Source organism: Typha angustifolia, chromosome 7 (assembly GCF_048772165.1).
Source record: "Typha angustifolia cultivar Huaian chromosome 7, ASM4877216v1, whole genome shotgun sequence".
Classification (NCBI taxonomy): domain Eukaryota; kingdom Viridiplantae; phylum Streptophyta; class Magnoliopsida; order Poales; family Typhaceae; genus Typha; species Typha angustifolia.
In genome coordinates this window covers 3270333-3291058 of record NC_133245.1, presented here as the reverse complement: position 1 = coordinate 3291058, position 20726 = coordinate 3270333, and the positions used below count along the sequence as shown (strand labels likewise).

Sequence of the window (20726 nt, the reverse complement as noted above, 5' to 3'; positions counted from 1 at the left end):
GTTCCTTTAGCTATCTGAGCGCCCCACCCCCCCCTCAAAGTCGGGTCTATCGAACTCTAGATACATTCTTCTGCCGGAAGTGCTAGATAAACACTAACTCAAGATTTCTACGAAAACAGGAACATGAACTAAGCAATGCCAATAAAATATGCGTTCGTTCATGTATCCACTGAAGAGACTTGCAATTTGAGTAACCATGCGTTTCTTGGTGTAAGGTGAAGTCCTTGCGGCTCATTAAATTAGAGTAACTACGCATTTCTTGGTGGAAGCTTCGGTTTTTGCGGCTCTAGAATTTAGTACATACTGGGATAACAATTTGGATAAAAGGTAAAACAGCAGTTGCCCATGACACTGAATGCATATATACAACCAAGGGTACCATGTTTAGCAAAGAACATCCATATATCAATCAACAGAACTAGAACAACATTTATTAAGAGCTTTCCGAAGAGAGATATCATGAACACTCCAAAAGTTACTTTCACATTAGCAACAGAGCATTCCTTCAATTTCTTTTCTCGAGGTCTTCTGCAGGAAACGATGAAAAGACTCTAGAGTTGGGCTTTGATAATTAGTTGTCAAAGCTACTAAGACCATTCTGGCCGCAGCCAGCACTGACCTGCCAAACACTGATAAGAATCACTTTACAGGAGTCCTGGTGGTCTCAAAAGCCAGCGTAACAATTGCCCATTATACAAAACTCTCAATTCCCCCAGAAACAATCTAATGAAGAACAGAAATAGACTAGCAAGATTGGGATCGACAAACAGAAAATGACCAGTAACGGCAAACTCTACCCTGTATACATCGCCTAACCAGGAAACTCTTATGTACCAAATTACAACGGAATTGTGAAGGTTAACCCTAAGAAATAAGGACATTCTGCAGAAGAAGCACAGAGAACTTAAAAAGGGGATGTGGGGTTGACAAAGTCGAGGTTATGCACTCCACAATTGTGCTTTCCATGCTGCAGAAGAATAACAAATCACGCCAGCAAATTAAGCTGTAAAACCACCACCTTTACCTCATGGGATCATCTGTTAGGATCAACATGTCGGTCTAATTATCCACAGATTGGGCGAAATTGTCAAGTTTCAGAACACCTCAAGGGTGTAGATTTGGATATTTGTTAGTTGTAAATTCTCACTGGCTTCTCAAAACTGTGGCGGTTCTGCAAGTAGAGAAATAACAAAAAGTTGCAAATACAGTGCTGGGCTGTTTATTGGAAAAGCAAGAAATTAAAGTGCACTATGCAATTTATAGTGGTAGGAAATGTCAATAAGTTATTAGAGGATTAATTGCTACAATAATTTGGGTTGGACTGGGTGAAGATTTCATAATACCTGATTAGCTGGGTGTGACCTCTTTGGGGTAGTGTCCAAGTGCTCCAATCCCAGATACTGTTCCCAGGCACCATAAACATTTCTCTAAACACAACCAAGAAAATTGAGTCAAAAATAGTTCTCTAAAATAGCTAACAAGTAATTTACATACCTGAAATCAGTCAATTTACATACCTGAAATCGACTAGCCAGAATATCTGAATCTTGAAGATATTCAGGGCGACCAAGTGATAAGTATGCAAATTTCCACTGACGATACAGAAAAACACATCTCGGTTTAAATGAAATAAAGCATAAAACAAGTTACAGAACCATGCATGGTCAGGAAAGCTTGTATGCATAAAGAATATTATTTGCAGTAAGCCTCGGCAACACAAGGCAAGGTTTAGGACTACAACTGATCTGATCCGCTGACAAACAGGCTATGGATCAGATATGCGGAAAGTTGCTTCAAGCTCTGATTGGGGTGTTAACAAGACAAGCTCAAACTGTCATAATTAGCTTACAGTGAGCCAAGCTAAACAAAAAGCAGAAAAGATTAAAATCAGTTCGATTTCAAGTGGTTCATGAACCAAACATGAATACATGGACTAAGGTTGGATTTGAAGGCATACAAAACACGTGCTTCTAAGAAGGCGCAAGGAAACAAGTAATTGACTGTGGTCAACTATTTTCGGTCTTAAGAGAAACTGATATTAAGAAAAAATGTGGATCTAATAAAAAACTAATGAACCTTCCAAATTAATATTTCTGTTGTTCCCAAACACAGCATCTGATGTTTTAGAACCCAAAATATTTCTTCAAGTGCTCCTAGTATAGAAGAAAAATATCTACAAGTATATATATGTAAAGTGACAAAGGTGGATAAGAGTTTAGATCCTGCCATACATGTTGTATAGTTCACATGTGGAGAGTGGAGACAGTTATGGAGTATCTAGAGTTATATATATTGCCCTCAAGAACAGGCAAACTAAATTTCAATAAATTCATATATATATATATATATATATAATATCCTCAAGACTAATAAGATGACTGGGTCATACAGACTTTTTTTTCCTTTTCCCATAAAAGGGACTATTAAGTTATCTGGAATCTGGATTTTCTAAGGGGTTTGATGTATATTATACAAAGTTACAATTTACCAACAAGCCAAAATTTAATCAAGTCTATATTAGAGTTGATTTTGTAAGTCAGTGCTAATTAACTTTACAACTTAGTGTCTGAATATTGATATGGGTTTCAAGAAGATCTTAAGTTTTCTATTCCTGGATGTAATATAGTATTATCTGAGAGCTTGATAACTAACTATGACTGACATAATGTCTGTCAAATGAAGATGTCTCTCAGCAAATACCAACATTGATATATACTTGTGCACATCTATTTCTACAGCTATAGTGTTGATCAAACTTGTCTGACTTTTGTTGGCAAATTCAAGTGATAAGCACATGCATAGTCTTGAAACCTTCTGGTAGAAGTCAGAAGGTAAACATGTTTTTCGAAAGATTTGATCAAGAAATAGAAATTTCTCCTGAGCACTCTCTTGAGCTTATATTCTGAATGATCATTGACCCAAACAACCTGAATATTTAGGTCAATACTGGTCTTTTCTAATTCATTTTTTCATGCATCAGATTTAAGTCATTTCATTTTTAAATTGTGCATTCCAGTGCAAGTTTAATTGATAAAAATGAAGGGAGAATCATGAGAATTTTAGAGAGATTTTTTGTTCGGATTCAACTCTATGTGAAGTTAGATGACAAACTATAGTTTGACTACGTCAAGTTTCTCCAGATTTCATATCCATAGATAAGAGGTACAGTCAAAACTTCTGTTAGTCATCTAGTGTTTCCATAAAGAAACCTAGAGCTTCCTTGAAAACTTTTGCTAGTACATTTAAACGAGAGACATCTATTTAAAAGTGACCACTAATACTCTTTTATCTTCTATTTCATCACCTGTGGACCCAAGTGGTTTCAAGGATCTTACAAGAGGATTTATACCTAAAGATGAGTAGATTGTGAACCAATTTTAGAAAATCAGAGCATGTTCATAAATTTGGGCCTCAGCATTTATACTTTAATCCAATCTAAAATCAGCACTTATGAGTGACGCAGTCATAGAGCAGACAGCTTAATCGTATTTTACCTAGCCTAATGAGACTTGATTACTTACATGAATTGACGAACACTTCAACTTGTCTGATAGAAGGCCTTAAAGGCTTGGACAAGTTATCACAGAACTAAGCAGGCTTCCAAATGAATCATAAGTTGTAGACCAAGATGCTTTACACTTTCAACAATTTCTTATTCTCCTTTTTCAACCACGTTGAGTGGATTATAAAGTATTCAATTGGTCCAAACCATCTTACAGTTAAAATTATCCCACTCATACTTTTCCATATGAGCAAATTAGGTGAGATTTGAGACCACCACAATGGGAAGTGGAAGGCTCAAAAGAAGGAAGAAATTGCCTTAAATGTGACTGAAGATATAAGATCACAAATCTATCTTTATGGTAAGTACTTTTGCTACTGAAGTTCCAAATAGAATGGTTGTAAATGTTGTTGAAGAAAGAAGTTATACTTCAATGAAGATGACAGAAGATACAAGTAAATAAGGAGAGAAAGACAGAGATCAGTAAAAGAAGTGATACCTTAGAGAAATCGTCGTCTGGAACCTGAAGTTTCTTTTGGATGCGTACCTTAACCTCAGATAAAGTCTCGCCTTCATGAATGACCAAGAAGAAAGGTTCCCCAAAGTTCTGAACTTGCTGTAGGAATGAAAAATTAAATGTACAAATGGAGGCAATGGGCCAACTGTGAGAATTGCCACAAGTTGACTGAGATTAAATAAAGACTACCATACAGAAAAATTGGAATAAAAAAGTAAAACTCAGTTTGAAATAAGAGGTAACTAATCAAATAGGCCTCAAAGAAAAAACATCTTACCTTTTAAAAGAAATCAACAACAATAGTATAAGTATTTTTTTTAATAATCTCTTACTAGGACTTTTGTGATTTTGTCCAACATGTATTATTTCCACAAGAACAGTACATATAGCTGAAATAACACTAAATTTCAAAATTTCATTTACCGTTGGGTTTTGCATATCTTTGGTGAAGTGGTACACGTGAATCAAACGATCATGTTGTCCAAGGTCTTTTTCTTCTTCTGGAATCTGAATAGGAGTATATTTTAAGATAAAAATAACTTTTATAGCAATATAATCTAAGTTTGCCTAAAGGTGCACAAACCTCTAGCTCATCACATTGTTGTAACTATAAAATGCCAAAGCTTTTTCCCACCAAAAAAAAAAAAAGAATTTGCTGTACTATGAATGTTGAAGAGCAAAAATGTACCTCCTCTGCACGCAGTGTCCAGTACTGATCATTAATGTTTTCTATCTTTTCATTAGGTGGAAAGATCTGCAAAAATTGCACGGAAGAATGACTTACCATAAAAAAGAACAAAAGGTGGTGAAGCTTTATCACAGTATTGGCAATAGTTTTAAAAAAAGATAAAGTTCGCCTTAATGCTATTCCATAAAGAGATTATGCCTGGAGACTAACATAGTCCTACGAAAAAAGATAAAATTAGCCTTAGTACTATTCCACAGATTATGCCTAGAGAATGAATTTTTCCACTCACAAGGCTCCCACATACAAGGGATTAAGGATGGGAGGCATACACAATCTTACCCTCATTCTTGGGGAGTCTGTTTCCAAGACTTGGACTTATGACCTTTTGGATAGAATGGGCAAACCTTGTTATCACACCAAGTGCTGCCCTCTAAATTTTGTAAGCTAAATGCTCAGAGGATGATATCCTGAACAGAATATCTCACCAAGTACGTAAATAAAGCATGTAAACTTATGATCCCATCAGTTAATGTAAGTTAACTAATTGATAAAAAAATCCTTAAGAGAATCAGCTAGATATCATGCAAAAGAGAAAAATATTGCTGACAATAGAGTTTAGTTTGAATTGACAATTAGATTGCTTGTAGTGGCAATGCTTCTCAGAGATTTGAAGAGGATCACTGTAACTATTACCTTGTAAATCTTGTGATAAAAGACCTCCAGCAGTCTGAGTTCAGCATTAGGATGAGATAACTCGACCTGATCCATAACAAATACGGAGAGACTAATCAGATCCAACCATGAAAGAAATATGTCAAGACTACATAAGGCCCAGCAAATTCACATAGAAAAGGAATTGCATGTACAATGCATGAAGTCACCTTTGATTTCAGGTCATTGATCACATCACTAACAGTGCTATTTTTCGGCAGTCTGATACAGTGAACTGACACCTGATAACATGAACATTAGGTTTCAAGTTTCAAAAAATAAGTTGAGCTCAAAAGGTCACAGGTATAAACAAGCTAGCAAACAAACCTCATCCTTTGTAGCATGATGAAATGCGACCTTTAAGGTTTTCAAACCTTGCAATTCTGGCAGGGGAATATCCAGCACTTCATAATACAGTACGTCAGAAGTCTGAACCATGCAACATCACTAGGAAAGGTTAGATCTTACAAGAATTTCATACACAAGAGGTTTACGTTGGCCTAATATATGCTACTAAAAGAAGATGACCTGGTTATAGTGAACCAGCATGTCTGACAAATGATCTACACCTCGGTACTTGATTGGTTGAGGTTTAGGCTGCTGGGAGTAGCAGTTATGAGATGTAAGCCGAATTTTTGATGAATCATCCACACCAAGTTGATGGGCAACCCTTTTGACGACATCATCATAAGTGAACAGTTTTGACCTTGAGGATTTAAGGGGCATAAAACCAGGATAAGTCAAATGAAAAGAGAAAAAAAATGTAAATATTAACAATCCATACATTAAAAACTAACTCATAGGAAGTAGGAACTTACATCTCTAAACAGAAATCATCTTCCTTTGGCTTCTCCATTGATCGGAAATGGACAACCTATGGATCATGTTATTTAAAATTCTTAGAATGAAGTTCAAAAAGTCATATAGAGAGACAAATTCCAGATATGCATTGAAAAGTAAAAGGACACCGAGTGCACAAGGCTCCAGCCTATGCATAGTCTAACGAGGGAAGATGTATCCCAAGACTTGAACCCATGAATTACAATGCAAGAGGCAAGCCTTACTGCCACACTAAGTGACATTCTCCATATGTTGTAGAAAATACATTATAACAATGGTCCGGTCACAGTTTCAGAACGGTTGAACTACCTTCAAATTTTAGTTTTTGAGCTAAATGTTGCATAGCATGAATCATTGCGCAAAGTCTTAACCCAAATGACTAAGATCCAAGAGAAAACAGAAGTTTGGTGCCGAAATTTGATTGTCTTAGCACTGGAATCAAACTCATTATGGAAATTGACCATTGCAAACGCATCAATGGGATTTAATACTGTAGATAACTTATGTTCCTGACAATATCTAGTTCACAAGTATGCATCAACAAAAGCATGAGTCAAAAGAGAGTGGCAACTGTGAAGAGGAGAAAGCTCATTCGTCAACACTGAAAAAGTTAGGTGTCAGTCCTTGAAGACAAACAGTAGAAGGTGAAATAAAAGATTTCAACAAGTTTGTTGAAGCCATCCGAATGTCTTGCCATGGGGTTGATGTTTTGTACACTTCTCGTAGACTTTAGCTACTAGTTTGTTAACCTCATGTAAATAGAGGACAAGAAAATAATAGACATAAGAGAACTACCCTATTGAAACCCATAAAGGAAAATTTTAAATTGCTAGTATTCCAGCAATGCAAGGAATGATAAAGAGTTCAAGTGTAAGATCAATCCCCACACTATATGTGATTTTTTTTTCTACACTGCTTTCCAAGTAGTATTTAACCCTTTTCAAGTACATAATAAGTCTAACATTAAATTCAAAGATATAACAAAGTTTTAGTAGATGGTGCAATTAGACACAAACTGTAAGAACCTTCAACATAGTCAGAACTATTTTGAGAGAGTTCATGCCACAATCAAACTATACTTTTAAAAAGAGAAACAAATAACTCATAGCAGAAGGTGAAACATCAGGGTGGGGAAATAGCACCAAATCAGAGAAATGTACCTGTCTATTGTGGACGTACTCCAAAAAAGATGGTACATTGGGATAGCGATATTGGTCTTTATCTGGTGATAAAGATTTTTGATAGCAAATAATATCCCCATCTTCAAGCTGCAAACACCAGATAAGCCAACATTAAATTGAAGATAGCAAGATAAGCAATACTGAAAAAGTTCACACGCCATATAGACCTGGCTAGATCGGAAAGAAAGTTTCTTGTCAATATGTTCACACATCACACTTGGTTCAAACTTTATTTCCTGTACAATTATAAAGGTAAAAAGAGATCATAACACATCAGCTGAATTAACAGCCAGAAATATAACTTCCAAAACAAAACAAGGACAAAGACTTAGGCACAGGATGAGAACTCCGGGCAACTAGTTTGCATGTCTCACGAAATCTAACCTCATAAAGTTCAATCTCCTCATTTAGAGGAAAACCAGCCATCTGATTCAGCTTCGTTAAAATTTCAGAGGGCTTCCCTAAAGCCTTAACAAAGAGTCTTCCCACATATCTGTATTCATTTATGGTAGAAAAAAAAAATTAAATTGATGTTTTAGTGTCAGAAGACCAAAAGGAAAATTGAGAAGTAAAGAAAGAACACTATAAGAAAGTAGCAATACCTCAATTCTTCCTTTTCAGGATCGTAAAGCTTGAAAAAAAGCAAGATGTCTTCTTTTGTCTTATCTGGTAGAGGCAGAGGGCGAAGATCCTATGTCACAATGGCTACATCAGCAGTGGCACACATCGAGCAATATATAAAAGTTCAACTAGAGGTGAACAGCCTATATGCTGAATACTGAGAATCTAGAATAGAGACTGTTACAACTCACAGCGCCAAACTCAACCTCCAAAAACAACTTCAATTCAGCATTATGTGTTCTGCTTGATGCATCCCTTAGTTGTCCAACCTACAGAGAGGTTCATTTCTTTGAGAAGTGAAAAGAAAATCAACTTAAACAGGTCAAATGAGCCCATTGAGATGGCTGGGTGCAACATATAGCATGACTATCACAGGAAAGAAACACCAAAAGAGACGAGTAAATGTCAAACAAAACACAGCATGAAGCAAAAATGCCAAAAAAGACAACTACAAAATATAGAATCAGATATAGATTGTTTTAAGGATAATAAAACAACTCCAGACTGCAATATCCAATATAAAATGATCTAATGGCTAAGAATATCACTATTAACCTAAAATATAAAGGTCCAATGGTGTCCTCTGGTAATTACGTAGTAATAAAGATGACATGTAAATGAAGTGTCAAACCAAGCTCTAATATTCTGTTGCGCTCCTGCAGTTATTATAGAGAACTAATAGAGAGAAAAAAATAGAAACACAGAGTTCTGGATAATAGAAGGATCAACATTCAAATCTTGGCAATAGGCTTCCTCATCATAACAATTCTTAAGTTCCAAACATTTACTTGCAATTTGGTATAAAAACTTACAGAATGTGGTTCCTCTTGAGGAGTCAATGGCCGATTGGGACGGTATGTATGATTTTGCCGCTTAGCCCACAGCCAAAAGCGTTGAAACTGAACGGGGATACCTAACTCTTTAGCAACCTCCTCCTGCAAGACACAAATCACAAATATAATAAAGATTGAGCAACACTAGTTCAACAAAATTACAGGATTTCCTGGCACAAAAATATTGATACTGCTAAAGCTATAATTTAGGTTATGCACAGTGCACCCAAAAAAAAAAATGGTGTTGGTCCACAGTTTTAATTTAGATTAAGAAAATAAATAAACAATAACTATGGACTCCATCTGAAATTGTTAAGAAAACTAACTAATTGTAGCATGGTAGCATATTGTTCAAGGAAAGAAACAGTGTCAAATTGTCAATCGGACGTGGAACTGTTTGAGATTGTTAAAACTTAAAAAAGAAACTAACTGTAGCACAGAACAAATTGTCCATAGGAAGAGGCAGTGCCCTTATATTGGTCCCACAATTTATGCTTGGAATTTCTGGCTGAAGTTCTGACTATCTTACTATCTCATTCTCTTGATTTATTTACAAAATTTGTGCATTTAGTAATTTCATTCTCAGAAAATATTTGGATGTAACTGATTCGGAAATGTCAGACCAACTAAATGCTGTGGTCCCATGTCAGCAAACAGACCTACAAAACCCCTTTAGCAGTGAAGGACAGTATCCCACTGCTCATACACATCAAACCACCAATAAGTTAAATTGAATACGTTATAAGTATATAACATTTACTTGCTATAATTTTTAGAATCTCTATTTATCTTCCAAACTTTAGAATTCTTGTTGACTCTTCAAAGTAGGTGATAGATCAAAAATGAAACACAAAAGATTAAAAGAATAACATGTTTATCATTATTTATATAACAAGGTTATAGCATTATAGGATTTAGAAAGCTCTTCTAGTGTATTATTATATCATAATCTTTTACATATTAATAATTTAATATAAACTATCCTGCTTTCCTGATAGTACGACAGGCCCCAACCTGAGGTGATAGTACTTTTAATGATGAAACTTTTGCAGCCTACTAAATGCTGGAGCTTTTAACGTAAGTAAATGTTACAAAAAATGTGCAACGTAATAATAAAAAGAACTTAGAATAAGGCAGAGCGACATCTATCTAACTAATTCTAAAATGTTAAAACTGCCAAAACAGCCATAGAAATCATACCCTTTATTTAGATCTAGGTTGGAAAATATTACCTTGAAGAGGGTGAAAGGCAGCTGTTTCTGGATTCGGAAGCTGCAGACCTTGTCATAATCTACAAGATCAAAATATATATCTCTTCCAATTTGTTGCACCAAATCCTTATCTAAGGCCACCTGAATGCATCAATAAATTTGTTTTAGGAAAAAATTACAGGTAATACAACCAAGAAAAATGGACTCAAAACTTAACAAAAAGAATACAAACAAACACCTTTACAATGGTATACAGGTGAGCCTCTGCTTTCTCTTTTTTCTTGTGTTCCTTATCTTCCTGTTCTTTTTTCAATCTTATCTGGAGAAAGATAAGGGACCTTGCATCAACCAACTATCTCTACACACCAACATAGTAGCTGCAGGTTGTCAAAAATTATCTTACCCTAAGGTGTTCAGCTATGTCTTTCTCCTCTAGATTACAAATTATTTTATCCTTGTCAGTCTCACGGATATATACAAGCATGTATGCATTTGAGTACTTCGTAAATTTAAAAGGAGCATTATTGAAACCAGGATTAACTTGAGGTAGCTGCAGCAAACAAGCGATGGTGTTAAAGTTTATCAAATAAGGAGAATAAAACTTCTAATTGTGCAATAGGTTGTATGAATACCTCCTCTTCACCACCATATTGTTCCTCTAATGCCCTTTTAATGTCTTCTTTCGTTACCCGCTCATCATCAAACTTGAACCTGAAAAGTGATTGTATTTAATTATTTATAAAAACATAAAAGCAGAATGTTGATTCCTCGGCATTTATATAAAAAGGCAGTAGACCTACTCTGATGAAATGGATAAGGAAAAATCAGGTGTTACATAAAGGGGAGACAACAACAAAAGTAACGATAAATTCAAAAAAAAAAAATGAAGGGCAGTCAGGGAAAAATCCCTTCCCTGATGCAGTTCTTCGACTGTGACATAGTGGGGGCTAAAATAAAACAGCTGATATAATTGGAGGCTTATAACTAATCAAACTCTCTACTAACTAATCAAACTCTGTACCACATTCAGGAACTGAAGAGAGGCCAAAGTGGGAGAATCATGCACTCAAAAGGACAGTGATCCATAAGAAAATCAGAGAAACCATATGGTGAGCTTAGAAAGCATTCTATCTTACATGAATGCTTGACAACTGCTACAAAAGTTCAGACAGGTCTTAGAAATCAAGAGAAAATCAATCCAATTCTAATAAATAAGCATGTGCTGACTTACCATTGATCAGAGAGAGTTGGGCGGATGAAGGCATAGTAATGCCCACCATGCACTCCACCACTGTGAACAAGAACACTGTATTGAATAATAAGCAACAATAGTCAGAAAAGTATTCAAAAAGATTGACAATTAAGAATGAACCTCATGGGGAAAGTTACAATGCAGTAATTTTCGATAGAAAAATGTAACTACTTTCGACTTTCAAGTTCAAGGTTGCATAGGAACTTCTATAATCGATGCAAAAACATATCTGGAAGGTCATGTATTGCAATTCAAGATCAAAATAATTCAGTCTGGATATTTTTTAGGCTTGGATTTAGTTAAGAACAGGCAATCATATTCACTTGCCTATCCAAAAGGCAACGCACCACAAAGATACATGGAAACTCAATTATTCTAACATTTCATGAAAAGCATAAGGCAAGGTTTTTCTAGATGGACTAAATGTAGGGGTGAAAACGGGGTCGGATTAACTCCGACCCGATCCGCTATTCGACCTGATTCGGATCGGATTTGGATAAAAAATTCCCATCCGATTTGGATATGGATATAATTTTGAAAAAAAAATCGGGTACGGATTTGGGTAAGGGTTGGATATAATTTTTGAATACGGGTCAGATATAATTTTCCGATTCGGATACGAATATCAGATATTCGTTTCCCAGCGTATTTTTTTGAATGATTTACAATTTTTAGTTTGGTTATTTAAATAGTGAATATTGATATTGTTACTAATAATTTGTTATATATTATTTGTAGAAATTAATTTTTCTAATTTTATATGAATTTGTCATACAAAAAATTTATTTATTTTAAACTCTTAATTTTTTGTATTAATTATGTCTAAATAAAAGATTATAATTCGTTTAAAATTCGATCAACATCAATTTAAGATTCGATCTTCTATCTGAAAATTATCCGTATTGGTTCGATTAGGATATGATTTTAAATTTGTCTATCCATCCAATATCCGTATCCGAATCCGTATCTGGACTAAAAATATGGATCCGGATGTGGGTTGAGCACTATCCAGTCCGTATCCGATCCGTTTTCACTCCTAACTAAATGCCTCAATAACTCTAGAACTTAAGCAAACCAACACTTCCACGGATCTAAGTGGGATGGAGAGTCTCTGTTCTTTTTTTTTAAAAAAAAATCTTCTTTTTATAATCTATAGGTGTGGACTATATCTCTTAACTGCGATATACTTCTACAGATTTAATGGATTCTATGTGAGTATGCTGATACAAATGTAAACAATAAGATGAGGTGCAACTTATTGCACATTCTCCATAACATGATTGCATTAAAATAGGGATAAATTCTCCAACTTAGAGCTCTCAACACCTAGCAACCATGTACGGTTAGTAAAGAAAATGTTGAAAATGCACAAGTATCAGATCTAATTTATACAAATAAAATATCTTGAAAATGTTACCTGTGAAGAGTATAAAGATTGCGAACTGTCCTATCTGCCTCAGGAGAAAGATATTTTCCATTATCTTTGTCAAGATCTAACTGAAGCGGGAACTCATATCGATCATTTATCTGCATTTCAGAGTGTAAGTCTATATAGATAAAAAATATGCTTAAGTGAGAAAAGACTAAGGCAAGGATCAACAGCTAGTCTAAGTTCCAATGAAAAATGATTATTGATAGAAGCATGCTTCAGAAAAAACAAAACATTGGAGAGTATTTATATTTGGGAGGCAAAGACAGAGGGCTCATTTGGTAGAGTGGAATAAGGGGGATTATTTGGGATAAACTCCCCTTTATTCTAGAAAATCCATGTCAAACACAGGATAAGCAAATAGAATAAGAAAACATAATAAGTGGCACTTATTCGGATAATTTTATCCCAGTTTTAGCTAGGACAAGATTTTAGAATAACCCAACTATTCCAAAATGCAATTTGCCCTCTCCAATAATATATTATCAAATTATAATGTGATGATGATATAATTATCGAATTATAACATGACTATAATATAACATATTAGAATATGTTTGTCATGAAAATGTTTTAATACGAGATCTATATTGTGTCAATATGGTGAATTAAGTTAAAATATTTTTTGCCCAAAAATTTTAAAAATAATCATGATATGATAATATAATAGTTGTAAAATAAAATTATAATTTCGTTTGTCAAACAAAAAAAATATAATTTCTATATAATTTTAAACTTATTTCCTATCTCTTCCAAAAAAGAAAAGAAAAAAGAAATATATATATACATTAAACTAGGAAAAGGGCAATAAGATCAATTTGATCATCTTTAACATATATCCCAAGTCCCAACTATCACAACCAAACACCATCTTATCGCATATTTTATCCCTATAATTAATTTTCTTTTTTCCATTTAAACACCCACTGAGAAATTAGGATGATAATTTCTTTAATTCCGGAATAAGTCCTCATTTTATCTCAATCCTTATTTTTCCTTATCTTGCAACCATACGGGTCCGAAAATAGGAGTTGCCTAAATCTGGGGAAAGGTTTGGTGTAACCCAATGTGTTCGATAGCATTTGCGCAAATAGCTTCCTCTTCCTTATCACTTTTGCACACCAAAATTCATGATGCATGCTGCAAGAACTTTTGGGCAGCAGCATTAGAATTTGAAATATGAAGATATTCAATGGAAAGAGAAGAAAGGAGGCTACTAGTTTATACATGTAAATTAGTAGATAAAGACTAAGAGTCTATCAACCAATACTCTAAATTGCAGCCATTGTATGCAGGCAGTGAAGAGACTGCGTAGCATATATCTATATTTCTGGGGCATATGCAGGTGCACATGTGCCCTATGTTTAAGTAATAAATACATTCAAAGCAAGTAAGGGATCAAAAGAATAAAAGATCCTGAAGAAAAAACATGGAAGATACACATGTCTCTCTATACAAGGACTTCTATGTCTAGCAATAGTTACAATTGAAAAAGATAAATATACTAGGGGGGCAACAATAAATCCTATGTGCAGTTGCCATATGCGGCAAAGGGACCAGCAACACATATGCAGGCACATGAACTACTTTTCAGAAAAATTCTGCCAAATTAAAAAATTGATTTGCCAGCTAATTCAATGTGAGTTGAATCAGTGAATTAACTAAGCCCCAGTTTTACTAATGACCAAACCATCAGTGGGGCTAACTTTGTCAGATCAACAAGTTATTCAGAAATCAATTAGTACTGAATCAGAGGAATCATCTATTCTCATTAAACTCAAAGACTTCCAAATTAGAGTCGAGTAACTCTAAATTGATCTAAAATATTCAATTAAGACTTTGACGTTAATCAGTGATCCAAAAGGGGCTATAAATATAATTCTAGTTCACCCTAAGGATAGTCGTGCCAATGAAATATTAACCAAGAATGGTCATGCCATAGGCACATCCCATGCCAACTGGCCAATAGGGCATGAGTCACGACACTTGTCGGCCGTGCTGCAAATGAGGGATAGAAAAGAGGAGGGAGACTATACACATTTACCTTTCGCCGCTCACTATCGACTCATAATCGCCGCTCGCTACCGACCTGGTCATCGTCATCATTCGCATGCCCAAGCTCATCGATGAAGGCACCATTTGCACCCCGTCGGATGCCCTAGCTCGAGGAGAAAGAAGGGGTAGTGGGTTGAGTCGAGTTGAATAAAAACTTAAGTTGCGGATCTTTATTCAACCTTACCCGAACATAACCCACTACACCTTCTCAAGCTAGAGCATATGATAGAGAAGCGAGCGGCCTTCATCGATGAGCTCAGGCATGTAAACAACGGCGGCTATGAGGTCGGCAGCGAATAGAGACGGCAAGCTTAATAGACGAGGTCGATTGCAAGTAGCAAGAGTGATGGCAAGTGGCGAGCGGATTGCTGCTAGAAAGAGTGTTGTGCAACACTCCTTGTGCCACATGTTAGTACGCCATCAGCATAGTAAAATACCAACCAGCATGCCCCATGCCGATCGGCACAACCATCGTTGATATCGAGGCAGCTTTGTAGCAATTAGGGTTCCTAAATTCAAAATGTAACAACAATATTGATGAACAAGACAATTTTTTCATATATTTAAGTTGTAGTCAATGGCAACATCATGGAATTCCCACAAACAGATTCACAATTACTAGATTTCCCACAAAATTGAATCATAATTTATAACTACTTTCAATAATGACTACGACTATATATGCATGTCCTGTACAAACATATGAGGTATAATCGAAAGAAATCAAACATGTGTTGTGCTACAGTAGTACAAACCTTCACCATTGTATCTCGCATGAAATCATATTCAAACCGTTTTAGCTGAAGTTGCAAAACAGGTGGGAAGTCAATAAAAAGTACACCTTTCTTTGCATCCTGAAAAATTAAGAATAATAGATAGGCTATTCTTATCAGCTTGCTTGGTTAAATAAGAAAAATATAAAGACTAATTTTCTTTCACCACAAAAGCAAGAGGATGTTGAAATCTTTCATCAGTGATTCAACGCATCAAATTTTGTTTATTATGGTAATATATCTTTTCAATATTTCAACGAAAGCTCAAACTATGTATCCACTTCATCTGCTCAGAATGCATGAAGACATGAACATAATACATTTTCTCTGTTACCTTATGATAAATGACTATTCAAACTGTTATTTTTGGTAAAGGAAGGGCCCAACCAAAGCAATATTTACAATGTTGAATTCATTAAGCTTAAACAAAACTAAAAATAAAAAAGAGAAAGAAAGAATGCATATCCAAGTATGAATGCATGCATTTTAGGCACTTTGGTAGTTAAGTAGGGATATGATGAAACAGTTGCAGGTTTGTGTCAAAGCACAGCTAGAGATGGATTGGTCAGCTAGAGCTAGATAAAGTTATGCAAAAAAGTGCAAATAAAAAAAATACATGCAAGAATTTGTGTTTAATAAGGTAGAGTAAAAGGATACAAATTCAACAAAATTGAAACAAATCAATATATGACTTAGATTGGAGAAAATAAAACTCAACTTATATAGGCAATTTACAGAAAAGGAAATGCCAAACTAAAAAGTGTCCCTCATTAAGCAAAAAAGCTTGCATCAGGTTCCAATAAAGGTTTCACTTGAAAAGTGGTGATGATGTAAAATAATAATAATAATAATAATAATAATAATAATAAATTCAAAATAGAATGAGTACTTTGGACAAGCATAATGGGTGCAGAAGCTGAAGGAAGACAAAGCCACTAACATACATCTTCAACTTATTCCACTCCCAAACACAATAGAAAGGACCATAAGAATGACCACAATTAGTAAGAGCAGTCATGATGATTCAAAACATTCTAAGTTTTACACTACTGTGGTTCTAACCTGCAGACCATGCTGCTCAGCATGATACTTATTATCACCTTCTAGCCGCTCCACTTCAACATACTTGTCAAATGAAGCGTAAACATCACGGCACCCTTTAACATCTAGTTGAAGGTCTGTATCAAATGAAGTCAAGAATTCAAGATACAGAAAAACTAGAAAAGGAGAAAGTTGCAGTTCAGAACTTGCAGATGTCAGAATTCATCAGCATGTTATTTACCATAAAAGGACTCCTTTCTGGTGGATTTATAATCTACATTAATGCATTCAATATAGTTCATATGATGCCCCTCAAATAACTTCTGTATTGCTCCTTCCACAACAGTCCCCTGTTCATAGTTGGAAACACTTGATTCAGTCACCAGAATAGACAAATATAAACAGCCTTAAAATGCCAAACCTTCATCTTGTCTTCCAATTTCTCACATAGAACCCTATTCAGTTCTTGCACATCGTGCTGCATAAAAGAATCATAGGTATCCCACCCAAAAGACTTGGTCAACTCTTTCGTAGCAACACTATTGTCACTATATTGAAGCTTATAAAACAGACTCTGTAGAGCCAAAGGAATGCTGCCAGAAGGCAAATCATTCTCTGTTGTAGGCATACTGTAAACAGCCTGAAAATGAAGTTCCAAATTAGTGGTTTATCGATCTTTTGATCTAAGGACAATAAATTAAGCAGCAGATTTATACCTTTCTGAAGTATGGGATGTGGTACAAAGTCTGAAGAAGAGAATTCATATAACAAGTAGCTCCTTGATTCTTTAGACCAACATATCCTGTTTCTTTTTTTGAATCATGATTCCAATAATCAGCAAGTCTACGTACAACAACCTCAGCCTGGACTATACATGTATCATTCACAATGTATCCTCTACTTGGGTCTAAGAGTTCACTTAAAGCCATAAAAGAAGTGAAACCCCAATCACTTTCACGTGCATTAAATTGATGTTGTGTATCTGTGGAGGAAAAGATCTAAGTCAAGCAATCTGAAAATATGTAACTCACAAAGTTAAGTATCAATCACTTTCACGTGCATTAAATTGATGTTGTGTATTGTGGAGGAAAAGATCTAAGTCAAGCAATCAGAAAATATGTAAGAACTCACAAAGTTAAGTATTTTGTGCCAGAACCATGTTGACCAATAAATAGATGGATTTTGTCATTTCAATAGTTTCATTGATTGTCCAACTAAATGAAACTAATGATACATATTAAAATGGAAGTGAGCTTAATCATAATTAAAAGGAGTACACCGGTTGACTTTGTTCAAGTTCTTTTTATTTAAACTTAGCCTTTTGTTTTTGCTTAAACTTAGGATCAAGCTGGATGAAGACAGTTCTTCACTTCATTTCTATTTTCTTCCTTTTCATGGTGGAAACAGCTTATATACTGCCAAAATGTCATGGGTCTGCACATGTTAGGAACAACAACTCTGTTTTTCCAATCAGAAAATCAAGTTCTCAGTTTCCATTTTGCAAATTAGAAATGGATTGCTACAAAACCGCTTTAGCTAATCACTTATTTTGAAGGTTACTATTTGCTTTTGAGCTATTAAGCTAGAGTGGAAATGGATACAATCGCAAAACAGAGTTAGAGCACTTCCTACATGCTTTATGAAGAAAAGGAGAGGTTATCCAAAAGACTATCAGGCAATCTACAGAAAAAGGGTAATATCTTCAACAATGAATAGAAATTCAACAAAAGTTCAACTAGAATTGTGGCTTCCAAAGTTGCATCAGTAGCGACATCAGAGATCAAAATTTCCACGCAAAGCAACTTCAGAACTAACCGTCGAAGCAGCAGCAGAGTGATACCTTTTCTTATTGTATACCTGTTGTTTATTTGATTGACCACAGCAAGACTGAACTGTGCATACCTACTCCACCCATATGACAGGTTAGCTGAATCAGCAACATCCAGGTACATAGACAGGTGGTCTACATTATTTCCCTTGGGAAAAATCAACACTCGCCTACCAAACCAATATAAGCATCAGAGAAATCACTTGTTGAGAAATCAAACGAAACAAGAGGGTGATGGATATCTGCTCACCACTTATAACCCCCGACAGAGAAAACGTCAGAATAGATCTTCTTGACATTCAGCCTGGAGAAATTCTCGATCGGCCATGTAAATCTGGACATAGGAGGTTCCTCCACCTGTTGATTCTCCACGGTGGTAGCTGTCTCCACCGGCATTACTGATAGAAATAAGAAAATAATTAATTAAAAAGGCAAGAAACTAAAAAGAAGAAAATAATGCAAAAACCCTAAACCATCACTTCTTGGAAGTAATAGAGAAAATTATAAACAATCAGAAAATTTATGATCCAAATAAGACCGTCCAATTTCAGAGGAAAAGAAATCATATCACCTTCCATGGGCTGAGGTCCACTAGTGACCTCCGGATGCGGGACCAGCATCTCCTCATCTTCTTGCTACAGAAAGCAACGCCTGAATCAGAGCTCATATCAAGCAAACCCTAACAGATTAATCAAAACCTAAACCCTAGAATCCCAATCCCGGGGGTACAAAATATCCCAATTCAACCCGATCAACGGGTTCCAAACCCAAGGCAGCAACCCTAAAAACTAGAAGAATTGCAGGAGATCGCAGTCGCAACAACGAAGAGAAACAGAATCAAAGATCAACCGATGAGACGAAATGGATTCGTTCTGCCATTGATCGCAAGAAGAAGAGGAAGCGAGAGAGAGAGAGATAGATAGATAGAGAGAGAGAGAGAGAGAGAGAGAGAGAGAGAGAGAGAGATGAATCCGGTAAGCCGACCTCGGGAGGAGGTGTCATCATCGCGGTGGAGATCCAGCGGAGGAGCGATCCGAGTAGTGGGATCACCGGCGGAGGACGGGAAGCGGAAGGGAGGTGAGTGGAACGAGAGAGGAGGAAGCGGGGAAAATAGAGAAGAGAGAGGATAGTTAGGGGAAAGGGGGTCGGGGTTTTATTGGGTGCGGGGGCATTCTGGGAATCCCAAGAAGGGCCCCACCGGACGTATATTACCTGCCAGCGCGTCCGATGTAGCCGTACCTCGGTGAGATTGGGAACGGAGAAAACTATTAATTACTGCCGCTTCGCACGTGACGCGCACAGGCACTGGGAGTAGCCCTCTCGCTTTCTCGGGTCGGACTCCGACTCGATTCTGATCCCCTCATAATCCATTGTCATCTACCAATAATGCAATTGTCATCTACCAATACCAAGACTTCAGACTCTCTCTCTCTCTCTCTCTCTCTCTCTCTCTCTCTCTCTCTCTCTCTCTCTCTCTCTCTCTCTCTCTTATTAATGAGAAACAAACCAACAGCAAAAAAAAAATAAATAAATAAAAAGTCAAGTTGTCTCATTTCTCCATTTGCAATGTGAGTATGTGACCCCTCTTCATATGATACTGTTTTCAAATTTTACGGTGTCCCATTTAAATCGTTAACTGGATTGGGATTTGGGAATTAGTATTTGATCGATCTATGTGAGTTGATGAGAGCGCGTTGTTAGATCCATGCTAACTTTTATGAAAGCTTGTGATTAATAAGTTGACACATATCTGAGGACGCGCTTGAGTGCAGCATCTCATCCACTCTTCCACCTTTTGCAATCGTCTTACCCTCTCGCTTGAAGGGAGGACGCGCAAAAAATCTAGATAAAAGATTAGATCTCAAAGAGTGAGCAAAGCAAGGATGAGCCCGATATGGACTCAATCATGATAAGCATGTCAAATGTCAAGACATTTCTCTAGCCAAAGCAAGTCAAACGGTCAATCATAAGATGCATGACGAGATTAGTCACTTTGGTAGAATTTTTTGGTCGAGACGATGCTTCACGGGCAAAAGTCATAGGCATAATAAGGCAGGTAGCCTAAGTTTAAGGAGCATCATATTGGTTCGAGCATTGCAGGGTAGACAGAGATCACAGAGAAAACAAAATGGTTGCACTGTTTCTCGGCACAAACTTTTGGGATACAGTTACATAATCAGCTGCCATCTCAATCTCGACGTAAGAAAGTTGAACTTACCAGTATTTATACATATATAGAGCGTT

At 36.0% G+C, this 20726-nt stretch overlaps 1 protein-coding gene across 2 annotated transcripts; it reads right to left on the bottom strand.

Annotated features, from left to right (window-relative positions):
* Positions 1 to 364: 364 nt before the first annotated feature.
* Positions 365 to 19623, bottom strand: LOC140761891 (ubiquitin C-terminal hydrolase 13-like). 2 transcript variants are annotated; one of them, XM_073099413.1, is made up of 32 exons: positions 19467 to 19623; positions 19054 to 19117; positions 18733 to 18880; positions 18495 to 18652; positions 17371 to 17636; positions 17076 to 17294; positions 16896 to 17004; positions 16676 to 16791; positions 15596 to 15694; positions 12774 to 12883; positions 11336 to 11410; positions 10737 to 10815; positions 10508 to 10654; positions 10343 to 10423; positions 10126 to 10245; positions 8873 to 8995; positions 8252 to 8329; positions 8042 to 8130; positions 7824 to 7932; positions 7607 to 7675; positions 7419 to 7526; positions 6237 to 6292; positions 5947 to 6124; positions 5746 to 5847; positions 5589 to 5660; positions 5401 to 5466; positions 4708 to 4773; positions 4443 to 4526; positions 4002 to 4118; positions 1518 to 1592; positions 1344 to 1427; positions 365 to 1171 (listed from the first exon to the last, which is right to left on the bottom strand). In XM_073099413.1, exons 1-32 carry the CDS (start codon positions 19485 to 19487, stop codon positions 1130 to 1132), a joined length of 3330 nt encoding a protein of 1109 aa, XP_072955514.1. In that variant the 5' UTR covers positions 19488 to 19623; the 3' UTR covers positions 365 to 1129. The 2 variants fall into 2 exon arrangements, with proteins under 2 accessions (XP_072955514.1, XP_072955515.1); XM_073099414.1 differs by having other exon boundaries at positions 8267 to 8329.
* Between the last annotated feature and the right edge of the window lie 1103 nt (positions 19624 to 20726).

Excerpts from the sequence above, each read along its gene's own strand:
- LOC140761891 (XM_073099413.1), bottom strand. The coding sequence starts at position 19,487 with ATGATGACACCTCCTCCCGAG. Across the intron at positions 5,467-5,588 it reads TCAATGACCTGAAATCAAAG|GTCGAGTTATCTCATCCTAA; the intron begins GTGACTTCATGC and ends GTTATGGATCAG. Across the intron at positions 1,172-1,343 it reads GGTCACACCCAGCTAATCAG|AACCGCCACAGTTTTGAGAA; the intron begins GTATTATGAAAT and ends CTCTACTTGCAG.